Genomic DNA, 24,646 nt, shown 5'->3' on the forward strand with positions numbered 1-24,646 from the left:
AATGTATGATGCATAAATCTAAGAATTAACCAAACAATTAATATTAATTCCTTCTAAATTATGTATAACTTTGAACTAATTAAAGGAGTTGTTCTACCAAAAGAAGTTATAACCTATCCAAGGGATGCAGGGATAACTAGCTGATCGATGGGCGTCCGACTGCTGGAACTCCTCCCGACAATGAGAAAAGGGGTTCTGAGGGTCCATGAATGGATGGAACGATGGCCACACATGCGCAGCACTGCTCCATTCATTTCAGTGTCACTGATGGAGATTGCTGAGTTCAAGGGCTTGTCTATCTCCAGCAATCCCATTGAAATTATTCGAATGGCTATGCAAATGCTCAACTGCCGGTCCATTCATTCTGAGACCTTTGGGACCCCTTGTTGTCAGTTGCTTGAAGCCCCCCAAATCAGCTAGTTATCCCATATGTTGTGAAGCTGATAACTTCTTTAGGTGCAACAATAATCCCTTTTAATGTAAGTTATATTGAATCCAAACAAGGGCAACATCTGCATGGAGTTTGTATGTTCCCCCCTATGTTTTCGTGGGTTTCCTCTGGATTTTCCAGTTTCCTTCCACAATCCCAAAACTCACTGATAGGTTGCTTGCCTTCATATGAAATTGACCCCTGTATGTGTCTAAGATAGAGCATTTACATTGTGAGCCCCACTCCGGACAGAGATTGATGTGATATAAAATAGTAGTATGCTCACCACAATTTTGAGAAGGATAATCAAGACTCTGAGTGCATGGCACGGTGTGGTACCCACACATCCAACACTGTGAGAAGAGGCCGGTTCTCTGCGGCTGGGTTCACATGGAGCGGAATTGCCGTGGAATTTCCAAGCAGAAATTCCACTTCATTTATAGTAGAAGCAAAGTGGACGAGATTTTGAAAAACTCATCCACTTGCTGCGGAAAAACCCCGCACAAAACCCATGCGCAAACTTCGTTGCGTTGTGGAATTCAAATCCGTGACATGTCAATTGTCTCGCCTTTTTTGCTGCAGAACTCATCCCATCTCAATGAGGGGTTGAATTCTGCACAGGAATCTGCGATTAAACCCGCTTCCAAACTTTCCCCCAATGGTGCGGGTTTGGAGGCAGCCCCATGTGAACTCAGCCTAAGTGTCTTGATAAATTATTTATTTATTAAAAGTAAAAGGTTAAAATAGTTCAATAAAATACAAACATCCTAAAGCAGCAAAATAACTACACCGAAACTGCTGTGTGGTCCTTACAGGATGTCAATGTGCTACTCCACGAAAATGGCACAGATTATACATGTATAATACCTGAGGTATTTATGCAGTGTTTGAGACTTAAACCCCCTCGGGGCCAACAGTAGAGATGAGCAAGCATACTCGATAAGGCAAACTACTCGAGCGAGTAGTGCCTTATTCGAGTACCTGCCCGCTCGTCTCTAAAGATTCGGCTGCCGGCACAGGTGACAGGTGAGTTGCGGCGGTGAGCAGGGGGGAGCTGGGGGGAGAGAGGGAGAGAGAGCTCTCCCCTCCGTTCCTCCCCGCTCTCCCCCGCCACTCCCCGCCCCCTGCCGTCTCTTTAGAGACGAGCGGGCAGGTACTCGAATAAGGCACTACTTCCTCAAGTAGTTTGCCTTATCGAGTATGCTCGCTCATCTCAAGCCAACAGGCATGCCTGTCCTGGATTCATGTTGCCCGTGGTTTGGGCAGTATGAAACCGGTGACAGAATCCCTTTAAACAATAAAAGAGGATATGATGGGGCTATATAGGTAACAGGAATAAATATGGTGAAATTGTGCAAATTTTTAATGGCTTACCAGGTTCAGATGCACAGCGTGGTTCTGTTGGATGAAAATAGTAAAGTGAATAAATAATCTTTAGGATTCACTAAAATACATATGTTTCATGAAATGGCATGGCAGGGTTGGCTTCAATGTAGAAATGACTGCTATGATGAGAAACCCTATAGCAAAATTTATCTCTGCAAAATCCACATAATATAGGACATGTCTCTCTCTCTAGGGACAGGTACAAATGGTACTGAGATCATACACATATACACAGATTCCCGTTTAAGAAGTTCCCACATGAGATGTTTTCCCGCCTAAGAAGTCGATTTGTCTTTGCCCCGAATTTTTGCCCATCACTGTAATTTTTCTTTCTCCCACCTAAACGTTTTCGCTTAAGAAGTATCATTTCGTAGGTTTTGGGCGGACAATTTTCCCATATAAAACTTTTTATACTAATTTTGATTTTACCAATGCAATCCATAATCACAGCAACACATGCATTTCTTATGGTGTTGCTATGTTTTGTATTTACAGTACTTTCATATTCACGACTTTTCTCCAATCAGAGCCTCTTGACCAATCCGGGAGCTTCTTTCACCTTCTAGGTCAGGTGAACCAATAGGAGCAGAAGGTCCTGTTGGTGAGTACCTAGAACCATTCTTCCAGGTCTGCCCTGGAGTGCCGTGATTACAATAATTTAACTCTGCTCTGACAATATCTCCTAATTAACTCTCACTAGCATCACCACCTCTTCTAAATGACAAGCAGTTAGGACTGTGGATCTTAACTTAAACTTTTGGGGCATTTCCTGCTTAAGATTTTATTTTATGTATGACCATTAAAAATGTCTTAAGAGGGACTCTGCCTAATAAGTTTCCCTCTTGAGAAGTTTAATTTGCTTGGTCCCCTAAAAAATGTCTTGAGTGGGAATCACTGTATCTATAAAGTACCAAACAAATATCATATATATAATCTCAGTACCACTTGTACCAGTCCCTAGCATTAAAGCTTGGACAAACAGAGATGGCGAAACCAGCTTTTCTGGCAACCTGATGCACAGTGTACGTTAGTTTCCATCATTAGTCTATGGGTGCTTTTACATGGGACGATGTGCCAGGCAACAGCTGCCCGACATCCCAGCAATAATCGTTTCTGTTCTTTTACCCAAGAACGAGCATCGCTGACTGAATGGAAATGAAGCAGGTCCTGGATCGTTCTGGCCCGCCCACCTCCATTCAGTTTTCTGCATGCAAAAACGGAAGGCCGAATGAGAAGTGAACGACATCTCACCCGTTATTCAGTTGCTGCATGTATTTACACTGAATGACGTTCAGATTCTCGCTGGATTGTGGGAATCTGAAAGATGACCATGTAAAAGAACCTTTACACCTGCATTGATTAATCAGTGTTACTCATATGAGCAGTGCTGGGCAGTCAGAGTAGCATGTAGCATCTTAGACTACCAATGCATACTATGTACAGTGTGCAACAGGTAGTCAGAGAAGTGGTGCAGCCATCTTTCTTTGTCCAGCATCGGAGAGTTGCTTTAAGGGCCTTTTATATGAGAACTAATGTTCATTTACTCAACCATTGCCTGGTGTGAAAGCATCAGTTGGTGCAGAACATCTGCCAATGTAAAAGGACCATTGCATCTAGCAGGTGAAGGCTATAGATTGCATGCAGATTGGTGTACATTCAGTTCCTTTTGAAATCAAGCATATTTCACAAGCGTGCACACAGAGAGAATATACTCTTAAAGCATGCTTATAATAACAAACAGTTAAACTCTTTCCTGTCTGCATGTTTAGAGACCTGTAATACAATGTGTAACCTCCCAACCTCTCCAGGAGCAAAGAGATTAGAGAGCCGAACAATGAGCACTTGATGAGTTTGTACTTTCAGTACCTATATACAGGATAATAATGTGTGAATGGAAATGATATATGAAGTCCTCGGGGACAACAATAGCTTAGCACTTTCCTGCTACCCAAACAAACACTAAAGTTTTGTACTTAAGAAGCTAGTGTTGTTGCAATTTGAAAAAGATACAGACATAGAGAAAGTCTGTAAAGTATTAACAAAGGGTGCCTTTACAACTATCATCTGAATAGTCTGAAATTGTCGCTAAAGTGTGTGAACAACTTCTGTTTGTGTGCTTTTACACAAAGCGATTGTTGTTCACTTGGTATTCAATTTCAGTTGCACTGTGCCAATTGTTAGGAACATTAACATGGGCCACAATATGGTTCGCCAACTACTAGAGGGCAGGATGTTCTTTGGTGAGTGTGTATTTGAAATTTCGGCCCTTCTCTAATGCATGCTTCTTGGTTGCCGAGTCCATTGAATGCATATAAATACATGCAAGCGGTATTTGATTGAACACTTGCTGCTGCAAGAGGCCACAGCATGAAGTGTTCAGTCGAAGACTAAACTAGCGAGAGAATGTAGTAGTGAGTGTATCATCAAAGACCAAAACCTGCCAGAGACCATAGTAGCAAGCCGTATTTAGAAGACCAGTAGGGACTGTTCAGTTGAGAGTCACTCGCACAAATTTATGTGCTTTTGGGAACCAATCGGGCTTTAAATTGGGGGGGGCAAAATGTTCAAAAAAAAGGCAGAAGCCAATAAGTGTTAGGTGGGAGGAGCATGCCGATCAAGCGCACATCTCCCTGCAAAGGTTTTGGTTACTTGCTGACAGACAACAATTACTTATGTTACACCAGACAATAATTAATCAACCAGAGACTTTTTTTAGGTGCATTAAAATTCTCACTCGTCACCTGGTTGGTGGCTGTGTTTATATGGAACAACTATCACTTATATTTACTCTATCGAGTGACTATTCTGACTCCTGTCTGTAAGGTCTGCTACTCATGTCTACCACCCTCTTGTGGTTCTGGGCAGCCGCAAGCATCATTTTGCTATTCCTGTGCTTATGGATCCTCTGTCTGTTTTCATCCAGCACTGAGAGGGTTAACTTGTCTTCTGGCTCTTAGCTCAGCTGTGGGATTTAGGCCTCCTTTGCACGGGCGACAAAGTCGCACGATTTTGTCGCATTGCTACAATGCTACAAATAGCATGTATGAGAAGCCCATGCTTTTCTATGGGTTCCTTCACACATACGATGTTTTGTACCATGCAACACCGCGACACAAAAACCTCACAGGTCCAGCGATATGCCTGTGACTTGTGAGGTTTTGTAGCCCATGTTTCCCTATGGAGCCTTCTTCTCTGTTGCATCGCATCACACGAAAACGCGATTGTCGTGCAGTGTGATACAACTTTGACAGTAGGAAATCCTACTGTCAAAGCTATAATCTAAGCCCTGGCTGCAGAAAAAAAAAAATACATCACCTTATAAGCGCTCTCCGACGCCGCAGAAGCTTCTCCCCGGGTCCCGGCACTGTCTATGTTTCATCATCTTCTGGCCGGGGATTGAAAAATCCCTGCTTCCTGGCAGCCCTGGCTGTGATTGGCTGACACTTAGCCAATCATAGCCAGTGCTTACTGAATTGTTGTGATTGAATCCCCGGCCAGAAGATGATGAAGAGAAACAGTGCAGGGACAGAGAAGAAGCTGCAACGGCGTCCCGGACAGCGCGGGAGAGGTGATGTATACTTATTTTATTTTTTTTTCTTCTACAGCTTATTTTCAGGGTAGGTCTTATATTTCAATATTCCACTTTTTTAAAATAAGAACTCTCAATATATATGTTGTTTTACTTCTGGAGTATGTTCCGCAGCTTTTGTAGTCTTACTTTTTTGTAGAATCCTGAAGTCAGGAGAATCCTGGATTTCTGCCCCTTGTCTAGACCATTTGACATTAACAGGAGGTGTGCCCTTTACTCTGCACTCCAGGACCACAACTTGACCTTCAGATGTTGTCAAGCTCTGAAGCTCCTGGGGTTCAAAAGAAAAATATAATATGTTAAACAATGCAATCTGATGTGCTTACTTCTAGTAAATGCTTTGGGGTTCTGGTCCATCCTGAGAGTTGAAGGTCAAACATCTCACAATAATTCAGCAGCTCAATATAGTTCTCTGTCTAATTCTCAGGTGTAGCTTAAAGGGGTTGTCCCGCGCCGAAACGGTTTTTTTTTTTTTTTTTTAACCCCCCCCCCCCCCCGTTCGGCGCGAGACAACCCCGATGCAGGGGTTAAAAAAACAAACCGCTCAGCGCTTACCTGAATCCCGGCGGTCTGGCGTCTTCATACTTACCTGCTGAAGATGGCCGCCGGGGTCTGCTCCCTCCGTGGACCGCAGCTCTTCTGTGCGGTCCATTGCCGATTCCAGCCTCCTGATTGGCTGGAATCGGCACGTGACGGGGCGGAGCTACACGGAGCCGGCATCATTCTGCACGAGCGGCTCCATTGAAGAGAGCAGAAGACCCGGACTGCGCAAGCGCGGCTAATTTGGCCATCGGAGGGCGAAAATTAGTCGGCTCCATGGGAACGAGGACGCTAGCAACGGAGCAGGTAAGTATAAAACTTTTTATAACTTCTGTATGGCTCATAATTAATGCACAATGTACATTACAAAGTGCATTAATATGGCCATACAGAAGTGTATAACCCCACTTGCTGCCGCGGGACAACCCCTTTAAGAGAGAGAGGAACCACTCAAAGGGTTTACACTTGGAGTGTCCGAATAAATTAAAAGATATTTAGGGAAACGCCATATTGTTAAGAGAAAGTGAAATATTAAATAAAAAAGGGGGAATATATCAAAGTTATACGATATACATACTCTGCACATGTCATACATACAACCATAAGCAGACATTTAAGTATAAAAGCAACTCAATTGCCACTAGAAATGGGAAAAAGGTTTTCATATCGCTTACAATTAAGAGCTAAGTACACATGTGCAATACATTACCTTGCAAGTCACACTTAAAGGGAATCTGTCATCTTTTTGCAGTCCTCTCTGAGAGCAGCTTAAAGTGACAGTCACACTGATTACAGTGATACATCTGATTTATGTATCTGTGCAGTAGTTTGGGAGAAACTTGGATTTTATCAGTAGTAGCCAGACACAAAGGACTACAGGAAGTAAACTGCAGGCTAGCTCCACCCACCCCACCCTCCAGCCACTGATTGATAACTGTCTGCCTATTAGTGTGCTTATTGAGACAGCTGTCAATCAATGGCAGGAGGGTGGGGTGGGCCAGGCTAGCTGCAGCTCATAAATATTGAAGGCTATTTCCTGTAGTCCCTTCTCTCTATCTGCTTCTAATAAAAAGGAAGTTTCTTCCTCACTACTGCAGAGATACATACAGAAGGAATCTCACTGTAATTAGCAAACCTGTCACTACCTTGTACTGAAAGAGTTGCAAGAAATGGTGCAGATTCCATGTAACCTTAGTTACTGAGATATAAGCCATTGAGGTACTCTTTAACAACGGAGGCCTTGTAGACATGATGGTTCAAAATTTACAAGAAATTCCCCAAAATGTATAAAACATGATTCTTTCAGTATTCTATAGCTTTGCCTGCAAGGTGTTGGCAGAAAGGCATATTGAGCATACTGTAGTGATCCAGCAGAACATTCTACACTATGTCCCGATAAGATCTGAATCTATGTATTGCACAAATAAGGTACTGAGCAGCAGCCAGCTAACACCATGCATGCCATCAAACGTGGTGTTAGTTAGTGCTCTTATGGTAATGCTTTTCAGCAACGGGAACCAGCAATCTTATTAAGATTAATAATCCACATTACAGACAGGAATTGGACGAAAACTTGCCAAACACTGCCAAAATCCTCAATCAGGAAAGGAAGTTTTCTTTCATCATGCAAATGATCCAAAAACACTGCAAGATTAATGCTGATGTACAGCAAAATAAAGACAATGTGTGCTTCAGAGTGGCTGAGTCCTGACCTTAATTTCTGGGTGTCAAGACTGTTCCAATTAATGTAAATCTTTTTACTATTTGGATGCTAAATAATAAAAAGTTCCATACCGCAAGGGTACTAATTAGTAGAAAAGAAGAGACGGGCAGATTGTTTTACTTGTGTAGTTGCTGTTTATACTGTATTATCCACATCATTGGCCACATCAGTGACCTTCTGTAGGCAATGATTGGCTGCAGCAATCACATGTCCTGGTCAACAGCAGGCAGAAAGTAGAAGATGGCTGTAAGGCAATATTAGATTGTTGGAAAAACCCCTCTAACAGAATATGCTGCGGTGAATAAACATATTCTGTATGCAATAGCCAATGTAACCATGGAGTCACAGCGCAAAACTTGACTGTGCTCATCCGTAATAAATAATAAAACACTTGTGTTACTTGGATGGGAAAATATAACTTCCCAATGATCTATATGATTAACACCCAAGTAATTGGTAACTGACTCCTTTTTTGGCCTTACCCCAATATTGAGCATTTGTTACACCCAACATTGGACTGTATTCACCACAAAGGGAAAGTGTCATCAGAAAATGACCTATTGTTTAAATCAAATTTTTGTGTTAACTTTTTTTCTTAATTAAATAGATTTTTTATTTTACATGCCATGATCTATATTTAAAAAAACAAAGTCTCGATATCTTGCAGCTTTCACACTGACCACTAAGCTGAATAACATTTTGACACTTCCTATTGCGTACAGCTGCCTCATGGACCATGGAAACAATAAATTGGAAGGAACTCATTGATTTCTATAGGAGAGAGATTCAGACATGCTCTGCAACATGTGCAGTCGTCATTGCACAATACGGGGGAGGAGGTGAGCTGTGACCATCCCCTATTCTGAATAGCGGATCCAGTGTTATCTATATGTAGGTGTTATCTGTCATTGTAATTCTGCCTGTGATGATCATGAGATGACTACTGAAATGTTTGTCTATAGAACAAGAAGTGTCAAACTGTTTTAGGCTTTGTAGCCAGAGTGAAAACCGACAGATATCAGGTTTTTTTTTTGTTAAACGGGTTGTCCCGCGCCGAAACGGGTTTTTTTTTTTTTATTCAATAGGCCCCCCGTTCGGCGCGAGACAAACCCAATGCATGTGTTAAAAAAAAAAACGTTTAGTACTTACCCGAATCCCCGCGCTGCGGCGACTTCTTCCTTACCTTACTAAGATGGCCGCCGGGATCTTCACCCACGATGCACCGCGGGTCTTCTCCCATGGTGCACCGTGGGCTCTGTGCGGTCCATTGCTGATTCCAGCCTCCTGATTGGCTGGAATCGGCACACGTGACGGGGCGGAGCTATGAGGACCAGCTCTCCGGCACGAGCGGCCCCATTCACCAGGGAGAAGACCGGACTGCGCAAGCGCGTCTAATCGGGCGATTAGACGCTGAAATTAGACGGCACCATGGAGACGGGGACGCTAGCAACGGAACAGGTAAGTGAATAACTTCTGTATGGCTCATATTTAATGCACGATGTATATTACAAAGTGCATTAATATGGCCATACAGAAGTGCTGAACCCCACTTGCTTTCGCAGGACAACCCCTTTAAATGTATATAATGACATGGAAAATTTGAAAACAGCACTGCACCAGTTTTTAACATAAAAGCATGATTTAAAAATAGGTAATTTTGTGATCACACATTCCCTTATAAAATGACTGCCCATAAAAAGTGTCACACTGACTGTATGGGATGAGGACCGGGGTGACGTCACAGTGTCAGTCCTGGTCCATGTGATCCACACGCCGGCACGTGCTCAGTGTTATTTTGGCCTTGGATGCCGAGCATTTCTCTGCTGATGTGTGGATGGATTGGTTGGCTGGGAGTCGTGTGTCCTTGCTTGCCAATCAACACTTGTCTGTACACATTTATTCCAGCTCCTCTTCACAGCAGATGCCAGTTAATACTCTTAGTTGGAATCTGTTTTTGGTTAAATCAGTCGCTTTTGCTATGTTTAACAGTTCAGATAATCTAGGGTTTTGTAACATCTGTCACCTAACTGCCATTTATGCATTAGTGTATCTTCTACTTCATTGTTTTCTCATGTAACATCTAACTGTATTTACTATTATACATTCTTAGCGATCATAATATCTGTTTCCAACTAGGGAGAGTCAGAGTCCCCCCAGGTTCTTGACATGGGGTTGCCCTCATCAGGGCGAGTGCTTCGCTTTTAGGTAGGGTCTCATTGCATTAGTAGACGACGTGTGTTGCATCCAGTCCAGACTAACAAAAGGTAAGACATGCTTACCCTGGATGCCCTCACACAGCACTGAGTTTGTATCATTGTCTGACTATATCTGTTGATGTGGTATTTTCTCAGTATGCTTCCAGTTTGTGACTGTCACACCTACTGGGCATTATATACATATTTAGACTTTGTATCCTAGATTATGCAGGGTCAGTTAAGGGAAGTCATTTATTCTTTGTGAACCTTCCTATATATAATTGTGTTTTTACAATCTTGTTTTGTGTGTTCTGTAATAAAATTGGTATTTTAGCATATGCATTGTTCCTTTTTTGTACAGATATTGGATGCATTGCACACCATCTGTGTTTTATTAGTTATATGTGCTGTATAGGGTGTGTGGCACTGTCCGATACTTATTGACAGTGGTGCCAACCCCTCTATTCGTGATACTCATAAAAGGTAAATAATCATGAAGTGCTAAGTGCTGTATGAAGTGCTACATGTTTATGGCATACTACACTGTAAAAGCATCAGACTACTCCATAGAAACATTAGAGAAACCAGTGGATCCCAGGAGCTCTGTGTGTAATTACCTATGTATCATGCTCTGATTCATAAATAAACCGAGGAAACAGATAAGCAAAAACTATTACAAGGTAGAAATAGTTAAGCTCTAACTAATTACTCCACTGAAACTCCACCCAATAGTATCACAGATTTAAAACAATGGGCGAATATGTGTCTCCAGCAGGCATGCATACATATGTATTACAGGCTATGCCATGACTACTAAATTCACAAATTCATACCTTAGTAAAGGAAGGAGGAGAGAATGTAGAAGAACCGGACCCATCGTGACGATACAGATAGGAAGTGGGGCTCTGGACCTGGGTGTGATCAAGAAGACTTTAGTAACATGCATTGGAGTGTACACAGCCTGTTACAATGTGTAGATACCACACATGCTGCATAATTATACGTAAGTTACTTACCTGCTGTACAGGAATAGATATCGGCTGCATTATTGCTGTGGTTATCCCACATTTTGGTGATGATGGTCCTATAGTCAGTGAAACAGAGGTTGTTTTCTTTTGAGCCCTGTAAGAATGAAACGGACTTAGGGTTGCAATATTAGCAACTTCATGCATTGTGATATATTATCTGGGCAACACATTTCCCAAAATAAGCTGTATCTTCCTTACATAACATTGCCCATTAGTAATGCATTGCCTTCCTGCAGCTTAGTGGGTGATATCCGATGCAAGAATGATGGTCACAGAAATTAATAATTGTGAAATGAAGAGGCTTTTGCAAGAGCAAAACTGTTGGTGACCTATCTGACATGCTAGGAGAACGATTCAGCTAAAATATGATTACTGTATATACTCAAGTATAAGCCGACTTTTCAAGCACATTTTGTATGCTGAAAAAGCCCCCCTCGGCTTATACTTGAGTGAGCTAGACTAGACTAGGTAAAAAAACCAAAACGCAATACTCACCTTGCAGCTGGCAGCCTCGATGGTCTCCCCGGCGGTGCGGCAAGCTGCTCTGTAATCCTCTGTCATCTCTTTCTGCTAAACAGGGCTTTGAATTTCCCCGCTGTCCGCAGTGCTAGCCAATCACAGCCGGCACTTGATCATTCACAGCCATTCAGTGAATGACATCACTGAATGGCTGTGATTGGTTCATCAAGCGCCGGCTGTGATTGGCTGGTGCTCGATCCAATCACAGCACTTACTTGCTGAGGGCGGGGGAATTCAAAGCCCCGTTTAGCAGAGAGAGATGAAAGCAGGGAGGATTACAGAGCAGCTTGCCGCACAGGGAGACCATCGCGGCTGCGAGGTGAGTATTGCATTTTTTTTTACCTAGTCTAGCTAGGCTTATACTCGAGGCACCTAATTTACCCAGTTTTTTGTGATAAAATAAGGTGCCTCGGCTTATGCTCGAATATATACTGTATTTGGAATTGTTGGTTATATCATTTTTGAAATGTATTCTTATAACAACTCAAAAAATGAAACCAGCAAATATCTAAAAAACAAAAATACACAAATTCAGCATAAACTTATCATTATGGAAGCATTTATCATACAGGTATATCATTTTATGATGTCATAGTGAACATTGTCCTGAAGCTTCATTACATTAGTGTGACTATTACACCATAACTACACGAACAACAAACTAATCAAATGTGTGAAATGTGTACATGACTTGTGCATTTTATCACGTCCTCACTCGTTGTAGACTGTGCGTAGACATAAAGGATTCTCTATCCACATTCTCACACCAAGAAGAGACCTGCATAATAGACAGGCTGGTGATTAATCCCCTGACGGGAACACAGCCGCTCCTGCTCAGCATTCACTATTGAAGTATTTGAATGTGTCAAATCTGACTACGGGCACCTAAATCATCACTGCCTGATATTTACTTGGTTCTAGGATTCTCCATACATAGACAGACTGCTCGGGGCTGGAAGACAGATTGCCACCTCTGAGTCTGCAAACTTAAGTATTGGAATGCCATGTATCTAAGTGACAACTCATCTTTATCAATGACCATGACAAATGAATTGTAGATGGCGTTAGTTACGTTTGATACATTTTGTCCTTAATGACATAGTTCTAGTGGTATACTAGTACTATCTGTGTCTACTTAAGAAATCAAGAACAATTATGATATCTTATATTTTTTCAGATGAGAAATGGAAATGAATAGAGCACTCACTGTGGCATGGTTCCTTGTTTTGACGTTAAAGAGAAGACTTCACCCTCTGAGTCTGAAGAACTGGCCACTTAAATGAAAGAAGAAAACATCTTCATTAATCTTACTGCAGAATGCACGATTCAGAAATGTAATGCATGACACACATCATATACATATATATATATATTTATATATATATATATACAGTGTATATATATATACAGTGTATATATATATACAGTGTATATATATATATATATATATATATATATATATACAAAATAGAAAATCTATTCTGGATCTACAGCATGTGAACACTTTCCTTGTCATTGTTACAAGGCTTGTATAAAAAGTCTGACTTTGGCTTGAAGGAATGCTGCCTTCCAATAGGTGGCACTGTGGAGATTTTATTCCATCTCCCTTATTTGCATATTCCCCAGAGGAGCGTGCATGGCCATTTGAGTCTCCCCACTCACCGTCTAGGTGCTCTCCTTAAGGAGAAAAGATAACGTTTCTGACAAACATATCTTAAGAACAGCCTAAGCCTTTGTAATGAGCCGGATCAACAGGAAAACACCATGCACCAAATTACAATGTAGGGAACTACCTTTAAAGGGCTGATCACACCAAAAACATGTATCCCCTAACCACTGAATAATAAATGTATGATCGCTGGGGTCTGACCACTGGGACACTAAGGGATTATGAGAATGGCGTACCACAAGTCTGCTTAGTGAATACAGCTGCAGTGCACATATATGACCACCACTCCATTCATCTGTGGAGATAGCTGAGCCAGTCTATCAGTCCCATCGAAAGTAAATGTAGGGGTGGTCTTGCAAGCACACTGCCACTCCATTCACTGGGAAGACTTGGGGTCTATCGTTCTCATTGTCTTTGAGGTATGACCACTAGTTGGATCCCCAGCCATCATACATTTATCACCTAGCCTATAAATAGGTGATAAATATTTTTGGTGGCATGACCCATTTAAGAAATCCTGAAGAAGATTTTCTTGTTTATGAACGCTACAGTTATAATTTATTAACTGACTGGGACAGACTTCTGAAATCCTCCGTCAATCATATCTGCAGGTCAGATGTTGTATTACATGGATTCAATGAATGGGCCTCCATGTAATATATGGTTAGGGTGAGTTTGTAAGAGCATGAGTCACCCTTTCTTACCAACCTTCATCTTTAATGGATAATAGAGAGTGGTCTGTATGGTCAAAGTTAACTAAGCTGTTAGGTCCCATTAAATAAGGGAAGATAACCAGCACTGGAAAGCTCCTAGTATTCATGAGAGACAGGGAGTCTAAACAGTCTGGGCAATCAGTGTATCTTAATAAGATCACATATTCATACATGCCAACAGTCCAAATTTTGACAGGATAATCCCGTAAAATAGACCACAAAGGGGCAGTATATATAAAAATACCTGGTGAGGAACTTAAATGTCTTCTCACTCAATGTAAACAGGAGTCACTCAATCTCTGAGCGACTGCCTGTTTTCAGTGAATGGAGGAGGGCAGCCAGAAGATATCTTCAGTGCGCTCCACCTCCATTCTCTGAACGACTATCACTCCTGTGTGGAGGCACAGAAGATGGAGGCACAGTCGCTGGAACAACTGACAAGCATTTATGCAACCAATAGTTGTATTATATAAACGAACCTTAACATAAAGTAGTATCAGACGCGCTGATTGCAGCAGCATGTCTGTTGTGTGTAAATATGATGTCGCTTTGTTAAACGCACGGTATAATAGTTGCTACATGCGCCGTGGGCTGGGAGTCTGACACATTACTGAGATACAGGCCCTCCCGCTGCTGACTGATGGTTTCCTCCTTCATTACTATGCATAGGGAGAAAGCTGTCAATTAGCCTGGTGGCAGGAGGCCAGGCGTAGCCCACGCACTGCAACTATTAAATAGTAAGTTTAAACATCATGTTCACAGATATCAGATACACTGCTGAAATCAGCCAGTCTGTCACTACTTCATGCTACCCTCCGCTAGAGCAGCACAAACGTGGTGACAGATCTCCCTTAAAATTCCTACAGAAGGAGTTCAGCGAAAGGACTCACTTTATGATTTAAACTGAACTATTGATAAAAGTGAAATATCATTTTAAGCTTAGTTTGAGCATTCTCTGTTTTTATAGGTGGAATTGGGTGACTAATCATCTGCATGTTTTATGTCATCATAAGGCCGCCTGCAGACGAGCGGGTCGGATCCGGCAGCGAGAATTCTCGCCGCGGGACCCGACCCGAGAGCCTGCAGGGACGAGCGCGTACTCTCCCGCGCCTGGCGGCCCCAGCTCTTTCATGTGCCGGCTGCCGCGCAGCCGGCGCATGCGCAGACCGGGGCCGGCGGCCGGGTGAGTGCGTGCCCCGCACAAAAATAGGACATGCCGCGGTTTGTTTGCCGCGCGAGATTTCGTGCGGCCAAACCGCGGCCGTCTGCATAGGAGTGCGTATTGTAATGCACTCCTATGCAAACTTTCAGTGGCGGAAATCCCGCGGGAAATCCCGCGGCGGGATTTCCGCCCGCAGTGCGTATTACTAACACAGTTGCCATATCGGTGACCAGTCAAACCTCTAATGATGATCCTTTTCATTAACGCCAAGCTATCACAGACATTTGGGAGAAGCATGTTGTTACCGGAGTTTGTGAGTAGTTTTCATAGTTAGAAAGTTACTGAAATTCTTTTTAAAAATCACAGATTCATCTAGTTCCCCTTTTTAGATAATTCCCATTGCTGGTGGTATTGCAACAGATGGTGAAGAATTTATTTCATAAATCAATTCGCTTTTTGCTATGTGCAAAAGTGAGTAAAAATAATAACTTGCAACTTAATAGAAAAATATTCCTATAACAATTAAACAGAGTTTAAAATAGACTTTTTTCCATCACTTGTAAAAAGGTTTCTTTTAGTCTCTCCCAGAAACAGTACCACTCTTGTCCACAGGCTGTGTGTGGCTGTGTGTGTCTGATAATAGGGGGCACACCAATCTGTATTTGGATGTTTCCGTCATTAGTATAGACAATAAATGAAGCAACAGTGCTCATGTGTGACCACCTCTTGGTTCCAACCCTTCTTCACTGCGGTCATGCAGTAAGGAGGAGTAGGCAGCACTGGACCTTGTTCTAGTAATCGGTGGAGTTTCAGCTAAGAGGCCCTCAGTTATCACACATTTATCCTAATTTTGTGAATAGGTGTTAAATATCCATTTTGGGAAACCCCTTTCAGCTCAGACATTTAATTCTTTTGACCTATTTTACATAAAAATACACAACAAATGTGCTTGCTCATAGCAATTGTCATGCATCTCACTGCAGAACAATTGTGGCAAGAGTTTTGAAGTTGTGTGACAAAATGTATGTGTGTATCTCCAGTTTTACTTCTCATAACTAATATATAACCATTCTTGTGATTTTTATATAACCTTTCTAATATATATACATCTTGGCCTAATGTGATACAGTTTGTTGTAAAAATTACTCTGTCCTAACTACAGCCTGTGCCTCACACTTACTCATCATCACCATAGCATCTACAGAGTGGGTCACAGAAAAGTAGGCTAGCACCAAACTCTTATGGAAGCAGTCTAAAAGAAAACCTCTTAGTTGCCCATGCAAACAATCGCAGCACAGCTTTCATTTCTTATACTGCTGAGGTAAATTGAAAGCTGCGCTGTGATTGGTTGCTATGGCCAAAAAAGACAGATTTTCTTTTAGACAGCTTTCATAAGATTGTGGTCCCAGGCTAATTTTCTGTGGCCCACCCTGTACAACAAACTTTATTGGAATGTTGTTTACTGGGAAATATTTTAATAAGATGCACTAAGACTAAAAGAAAAGCCTGCAATTGGATCTCCATTTGGTTTTCCCTAAGTATTTTGTATATTCGAAACAGCTTACGCCTTTGCATTATAACTATTATTCCTAAAGCTGGCAGACCTCTCTCTCGCTTACTACATCCACAAACAGTTTACACAAATATCCCTCGGATTAAAACGTCTTCGGTCTTCCAATCATACTATTCCCAACTCTACAATCTTAGGGGTCAATTTACAGACATCCCTACTGGGGGTCATCAATGATTATATTACAGAGACCACTCTTCCAACCTTGAACCATGAATGCAGGGAGGAATTGAAGGCAAATTTTGCAGAATGTGAGGTTGGGGAAGTCATTAAAACCATGCAAACTGGAAAAAGCCCAGGTCTGGATGGCTTCACACCAACGTTTTATAAACTATTTTGGGAACAACTAACCCCATTTTTTCAGGTTTTTACTCAAATGGTCCTGATTTTCCCTTCACAAAACAATAGTTAGAGTCTCATATTAGTCTCCTGCTTGGTAAGGATGCTTCATTATCTTCTAATTATAGACCCATCTCAGTGATAAATGTAGATGAAAAAATCTTCTCCAAAGTTTTAGTAAATCGTCTGTCTCCCCCATGTAGTACATACTGACCAGGTAGGATTTTTCAAGGGTCGTGAGGCTAGGGATAATACCATTTAAGACTATGCTTTTATCTTCTAAAGCTAAAACTTTGTCGAGCCTCTTGTGTGTTCTATCTGTATACGTGGAGAAGGCTTTTGACAGGGTCCATTGGGGCTTTATGTTAAAACCACTTAGGGAAATTAAGGGGGACCCCAAATTTTTGAATAAAATCCTCGCTTTATATACCTGTCCCATGGCTAGAGTCCAGGCAAATTGCCTGTTATATTCCCCAATCCCAATAGAGAAAGGAACCAGGCAGTGCTGCCCCCTTTCACCCCTGTTGAACATGTAAGTGATGGAACACCTTGCTGTTGCTATCAGAAATAGTCCTAATATTCATGGCATGCAGATCGGGAAAAGCCAATACAAAACAGCTTTGCATGCCAACGATTTATTACTCTATATTTCTCACACTATATTATCCCAAAACTAATGGAGGGGTTGGCCTATCAAACTTTTACTATACCATTCTACCGTGTTACTCACACATCTTCTAGACTAGCACTTTCATCATAATTCTAAGCAATGGGTTCTTATCGAACAGGATTGTCCACTCCCTTTATGACTTCTTCCCTGGATCAGACCTATAGACCAGGCTTGGATCACAACTTCTGACTACCTTTTGAAAGAGATTCTTAAATTGTGAGACACAAAGATTTGGAGCTGTGTTCTGTCCAGAGAGGAAGACCCTTTCACGCTTTTATTCTGTAACCTGGTATTTCCACCTAGTGAGACTCGAGAGCGCTTCTTAGTACAAGATGATCTGCCTTTTCATAATATGCTTAGGGGTTCCTCTCTCCCATCCTCGAAGGAGTTACAGGGGATCCGGTGGGATTAATCTTTCTTGGTTGGAACATAACCAGCTGAGATCTTTTAATTCTGATCGTGCGGAACAGTGCGCTTTCTGGTTGGCTCCAACACATTTTGAGAGCCTTTTTCTATTGACCACACATGCTGGAAACCTGGGTTTTATTCAGACTTGGGAACAAGAGTTGAGGGCTGCAATCTCGCCAATTTCTCTTCACCCATAAACTTTCATTGGCTTGTGCTGCTCAAAAAAAGAACTATAAGATCCTGACGAGGTAGTACAAATACAGTATATTGGCTCGTCTTCACACAATGTTTCCCTCTGTTCTGGAGACATGTTGTTACTGTGAAATAGCCAGAGGTACTGCAAAGTACTATGTTATACGTTCAATGGGGCTGTGATAAAATCAGACCTTACTGGGATAGTGTGTTTTCCACATATTAATTACCGTAATTAGCTGTAAAAGTAGATAATACTCCCCAAATTGCCATTTTTTCTAGTCTCTCTGACTCAATAGGCTCACAAAAGAAGGACCTGTCATGTTTCTATCCCTTGCCATTGGTATTCCATACTTGTCCAATTCTTGATGGAATAGCAACAGGAGATGACACCTCTGTGATATTGAGGAGAATAGGCGAGCTCTGCGTGGAACATTCTAGAGATCCTGAAAAATGATTATCGGTCTTGCAGTCTTGGATTGAGTTTAAGGGTACTGCTGCTGACACGCAGAGACCTGTTCAATTAGTTGGGATCACCCCTCTCCTTTTTTTTCCCTTCCCTCTTCTTTTCTTCTTCCCCTGCCATTGCTATACTCTTTACCTGTTGCTTTAGTCCTCCTAGGTCTTGTACTGTCCTACATTTCCATCCCTTGATACTCCTCTTCCTCTCCCAAGGACCAGATGGGGCTCTTTGTCCACTCATATAAGGTTTCAAGATGGTCCCAGTGCCTTATCTTTTCTGAGGACATCTTATATATGTTTATTTGGAGTTACATTTTAAATGTACAACCTGGAGGAAGTAGAAAGGCTTGCTGGTTTGGTCTTACCTTGTCCTTTCCCTTTTTGTTTGGTCCCGAGAGACCTTTCTGTATTTTCTTATTGAAAACCCTCAACAAAACTGATTAAACATAACTATTATTCTTAATTACACGGACTAATTTTCCTGATCATAGATATCATATATATACATCTCTCCAGCACTTCACCGTCTCCAGAATTTACATATTTACAAATATAAATAGACAGAAAAAGATAAGTAAGGCGAAAGGCACATGGCTGTATAAAAGTTGTGCCCTGATCTATGAAGACACTGCACATTGCATGTTCTATTCTCATCCGTAAAATCGGACGAGAATAGGACATGTCAGCATTTTCTTCACGCAGACCACTGGTCCCTGTGAAAAATGGTGCATATGATTATCCTCACAGGCTATAATGGGGCTGTGTGCTGTCCGTAGAATACACAGATAGCACACGGCACTAAAATACGGCCATGTGCCTTTGGCCTTACTTGTATATCCCAAATAGCTTTCCTAAATGACGTTCTATGAATTGATTCCAGCGTACCTTTACCTGAAACTGAGAAGTTAAACCGGGGGTTATAATCTGTGTACAACAATGTTGGTGGTGTGGGAGGATAAAGGGTATTAGTAACATTGTGCAGAGTGAAATAAGAAAAAAATCACAGAAGTAATCCACATTGTATTTTCTATTTTACTAAATCTTACTTTACCTTCAACAAAAACTTCTGCAGAAGAAGTGTCAGAACCAAGGGAATTAGATGCCACACAAGTATAGCGTCCCGTGTCGTCCTCGAAGGCTTCAGCAATGACAAGCACGTGACGGCCGTCACCCTCAGAGGAGATGATAATGTCAGGCGAGTTACGCAGCTCTCTTCCTTCACAGAACCACCTGGAGACATACAAGCATCCCAGATATTTAAGCTGTCCAGAAGGAGGAGGAGGTGAAGCGATGGGTAATGCAAACAGTAGCGAGAGTCATTTTGCATCAGAAGAAAGCAGTCATGACAGGCAATGAGTCATTGAAGAGATTGATCAGAATGTATATGAATAAAGAAGAAGACTACAGCTCTCATATTTCTTCGTAAGTCTTTATAGACCATAAATACAATGTTCCTAGACTTTTTGAATGGGGAAAGGGAGATTAATGAGCTCCCGGATATACTATCTTCTGGATGATTTACATGTCTAGACTCCAGATACACAGGCGCAGGGTCTGCATGACTTTTAAACATGGGACTTGTAGTTATGAAACAGCTGGACACTCTCAATGTCCATGACTCCTACATGGAATATCCCATTATTCAGTCCTCTCTACAAGAATGAATCACCTCCCAATATCACATTGTGGTCAATTTAATGGAGGAATTGTTCATGTTATATTGAGAAATCCTTGCATCCAAACACTCAACACAATCATTCGTAACTGTCAGAAAAACGGGATTGCAGAATCATAGGCTTTCAAGTCAGTCTACAAGCGACATTAGAACTGCCTATACACCTTCAATGGTTGTTGGCCAAATGAGCTTGCTCAGCTGATAGCTACTCCTTCCGACCCAAAACACACGTGCTCAGCTGAGCGTGCATGGATTTTACATGGGATGGAAAAGGCTAAGCTGATGATCAAGTGCTGAAATTCTACATGCTTCTTTCACCCAACATCATCTGTTGGCGAAGGGTTGAGGGGCCCCATGCAGGTTTGGTTGACTTTCCTCTTGTGATTTGGGAGTCTTAAAGCTGTTCACAGTTTTTGATAGCAGATCTTAGATTCCAATTGTATCTTCGAATATTCAATAATTTAGCAAACTTAATGGAATCAGGCCAAGTAATGACATTGTGGGGAGAAAAAAATAGACCTGAAAGCACTTTTTACTGGATATAAGTGGCACTGCCTGCTATCTCTTCCTCCTCTACTGAAATGCATGCTGAATGCTGAACATCTGTGTTTTTTAGGAGAGTGACTCTCAACCGGGGTTCCCCAGTACGGAGCAACAGCAAGATCTATCACTATTACACTGTGCTGAGTATATTTCAGCGTGATCATAGATACTTCAGTCCAAATGTCAATCCAAATAAAGTGCTGTTATTACCTAATACTACACCATGCTTCCTTATAGTAGGAATGGAATAGGGGTTCCCTCGGAGTAGACACCTTTTAGGGGTTTCCCCATAGTAATTTATTAAGGTTGGGAATTACTGCACTAGAGTAAATGGGATGGGCACATACAGTAGTTACTTTATGTCTATGGCCAATGACATCTGTAAGGGGCTACCCTAAAGAGCTAAAATGCTTTCATAGACATGCACTGAAAATGCACCAAACCTGTGCCGCAATTATTGCGTGCACCAAACTTTGCTTCACATTTTGGAGAGGCTGGACATATTATGCCTGAGGGAAGGCTCTCCATATAAAAGAATTTCTGCTGTACCACAAGCAGGGTAGTAGGCTATGAGCTGAAGGTGCTGCTGGAGTCTGTCTGGGGATGGCACAGATCGGAGGATAGAGGAGCCATCATAAGAGGGCCTGAGATGCTGTGCTGGAGAGAAGTGATTGATACAACAAGCAGGCTGAACAGAGAAAGCCACAGTAGAGTTACTCTCCTGACCAAAGACTAGCCCAGGTCGGTAGTAACAGCAACTCCCGCAGAACAGAACTGTAAATGAGGCCAGCCTCAATACAAACACTAGGTGTGCACACAAGAAAGGGACACAATTCATTAATCAACAGACCTGCAATAGGAGTTAGGGCTAATATCATAAACACTGGATTTTAGGCAAGTTTCGGGTACTTGAATCAGGCTTATGGACTGTATTAATTAAAGGGACAATGCAAATGTATACTGTATTGGTGTGTTAACCTTTAACCCTTTCCAATCCACTGTCTGACGTCTAAAGACATTCTGGTTGAAGGCTGTACAGCTCTGATGTCGTAAGACATCCAGCAGGGTATTCTTACTGTATATTACTGGCCGCTCTGTTGTCGGGGGCCTCTCCAGCATGTCCCATACTGCAGTACTGGCTCTAGCCAGCAGATGGTGCCATTGTATAATGGCAGAAAGAGAAAACCTCCTAGGAAACCCTGAATCCAAAATTGGATTGCCAAGGGTTAAAGGGACTATGCATTATATTCCATACTCTGTATTTCATTTAACAGTAGTGATATTGAATCAGTGATACTGGTTACAAGACGTTACCATGGTTTGTTCCCAAAGTCTTACTATTCTGAGGATTTAGTTAGCCGCAGCTAGCATTAGGTAAATCTATGGTAAAAGTTAATTGCTCACTTGTTATTATACCACTATTCACTTGCATTACTCTGGTCTTAAATAAATATTGCATATTCTTGTAACTCCATCGGCTGCATAGTATTTAGAATCTGCGTCTCGATACCACCACCTGCAACACATCTCCAAACCAGAACATACATTTTGTATGTAAAAGGCTGCACTCTACTACCATCAGTGCTGCTCATTTTATCTTATTAGCCACCAAAACAAACCTACTGGATAAAGGACATTAGTCAGCAATGTTCTGAGTGATTTGATCTTAAGATAGTGATCATAGACTTTGAGTTGCAACATGTTCTAGACATTGTTGAACAATCTTATGACCTGGGACCAGTAAAGGTCCATTTAGACACAACGATATTAACGCTCAAAAAATGTCTTTTGAGCGATAATCATTGTGTGCCTTTAAGCGCAAGGTGATCGCTCAAATGTTGAGCAAATTACTTTGTGCCCCGAGCGGGATATATAGAAGACAAGCAGGGCCGCTTGTCTTCTGCATCCAGCTGTTCTCTGCTTGGAGCGCCCGGGGTATGCAGAACACAGCTGTACCGCTGTGTTCTTTATATCACGGCTGTTCACCGAGCGCTCAGCTGGTATACAGCTGTTCTCTGCTCAGAGTGCCTGGCTGTTATACAGCTAAGCACTCCAAGTGGGGTATGCAGAAGACAAGTGGGCCGCTTGTATTCTGCATCCAGCTGTTCTCTGCTCGGAGCGCCCGGCTGTTATACAGCTGAGCGCTCCGAGCGGGGTATGCAGAACACAGCTGGACTGCTGTATTCTCCATACTGTGTTCACGGAACGGGATACAGCTGAAACAACAGTATCAACTGTATCCCTCTGTGAATTCCTGATAAGGCTGATCGTTGTCTTTCTGCATGCTAAAAGACAACGATCAGCGACTGGTTAATGAAAACGGCACGATGTCAGTGCAGTTAGACTCAACGATTATCACTCAAAAGACGGCTTTTCAGCGAATTTTGAGCAATAATCATTGCATCCAAATGGGCCTTAAGCCAAAGTAAATATACTGAGAAAACAACGCAATGAACTCCTTAGGCTCTATTTACATCTGCATCTGAGGCTCTATTCGGGGCCTTCAGCATAGATCCTTCAAGAAATCCCGGACGAAAAAGTCATGCATGCAGGTTTTTTTTACATGGTAAAATTACCGGACAGGAGCAGGAACTGAACGGACCCCATTATAGTCAATAGGGTCCATTTGGCACAGATTGGTTCAGTTATAAGACTGATCCGCTCATCCAGGGGATTCCTTTTTCCTGCTCCCACAACAAAGCAGGAAAATGGAAATACCTAGTACAGATGTGAATTTAGTTTTAGTGATACATTACGAGTAAGAAACTGAGGTCAGCAGAAATAAGTTAGAATTGCAGTCTGCTAAAGGGATATCTCTAGTAGTGTGCAACCAAAAAATATCATTCGACCGATTTATTGGTTGCTTTGTAGTCTTCAGAACCTCTGATCACCGCTCCCCTAAAGCTGGCCGTGCACTATGTAATATTTCAAGCTAATTCAGGACTTTTCAGTCTGTGTCCAGGTATTGATTGATCAGGAACGCTAAATACAGCTTTTTTTTTCAATAACTACAGCTTTAGGAGGACCTCCTCACTATCCTGACATGTCTGTTTTAGGAAATGCGTGCATTCCCCAAAATATAACAATCCTGTCACATCCTTAAGTAGAACTCTGTGTTAATTTATATATTCTTCCAACTAAAATGTATGAATAAATTGACAACTATATAAGAAGAAGAGTCCAGCACTCAAATAAATTTGAACTATATTAATCCGCCAGATCATGAGATGTTTCAGTCCAATGCTGGACCTTTCTCTAACATGAAATGTGCAAGAGTGGCACATGGGTGACAAATAAAGGAAACACCTTAATGGATGTTGCAGTCTATCAACTCTTTTTGAATATATATTATATACTTTCAATGGAAAAGGTTCCCTAATGAATGGCTAATTATTGCGTTAATAAGAACTATTTTCTCATATGACCACAATGCGCACAAATACTCAACTAAATAGATTTGTGTTCCTGCATTCATAACTTAACACACACTGTATATTGTTTAATATTTCTTTGGTTTCGTGTTGCGGAACCATCATTAGGTTAGCCCGTCATATTCCTTTGAAGAGTGCGCTACTAAGTTACCTACAATTGCAACAAATACAAATAGATCATTCTCACTAATCAATCACTGGTTTGGGACACCTCCAATAAACACAGATTCAATGCCAGTACATTTGAGACCAAAATGACTGGTTGAGCAAGAACAGAGAGGAGCACAAGCTTGCCACAGTGCTAACAGAGCGCTCTTTCATTGGTCTCTCTACACATTCCATGAGAGCATACGTATGGGAGGAGCTGCTTATATGAACACTATGATACATCATCACACCTAT

General features: G+C 41.8%; 1 protein-coding gene across 2 annotated transcripts in view; it reads right to left on the reverse strand.

Annotated features, from left to right (window-relative positions):
* PALLD (palladin, cytoskeletal associated protein) overlaps positions 1-24,646 on the reverse strand; it is a 290,555-nt gene that overhangs the window by 147,204 nt on the left and 118,705 nt on the right. For both annotated transcript variants that reach the window (XM_066573548.1, XM_066573549.1), the window contains 6 exons: positions 19,647-19,825; positions 12,618-12,684; positions 10,880-10,985; positions 10,697-10,774; positions 5,535-5,676; positions 1,805-1,828 (listed from right to left, as the gene is read on the reverse strand). In XM_066573548.1, coding sequence (XP_066429645.1) covers positions 1,805-1,828; positions 5,535-5,676; positions 10,697-10,774; positions 10,880-10,985; positions 12,618-12,684; positions 19,647-19,825 — 596 coding nt within the window. The remainder of the gene's footprint in view (positions 1-1,804; positions 1,829-5,534; positions 5,677-10,696; positions 10,775-10,879; positions 10,986-12,617; positions 12,685-19,646; positions 19,826-24,646) is intronic.

This window comes from Eleutherodactylus coqui, chromosome 7 (genome assembly GCF_035609145.1).
Source record: "Eleutherodactylus coqui strain aEleCoq1 chromosome 7, aEleCoq1.hap1, whole genome shotgun sequence".
Taxonomy (NCBI): domain Eukaryota; kingdom Metazoa; phylum Chordata; class Amphibia; order Anura; family Eleutherodactylidae; genus Eleutherodactylus; species Eleutherodactylus coqui.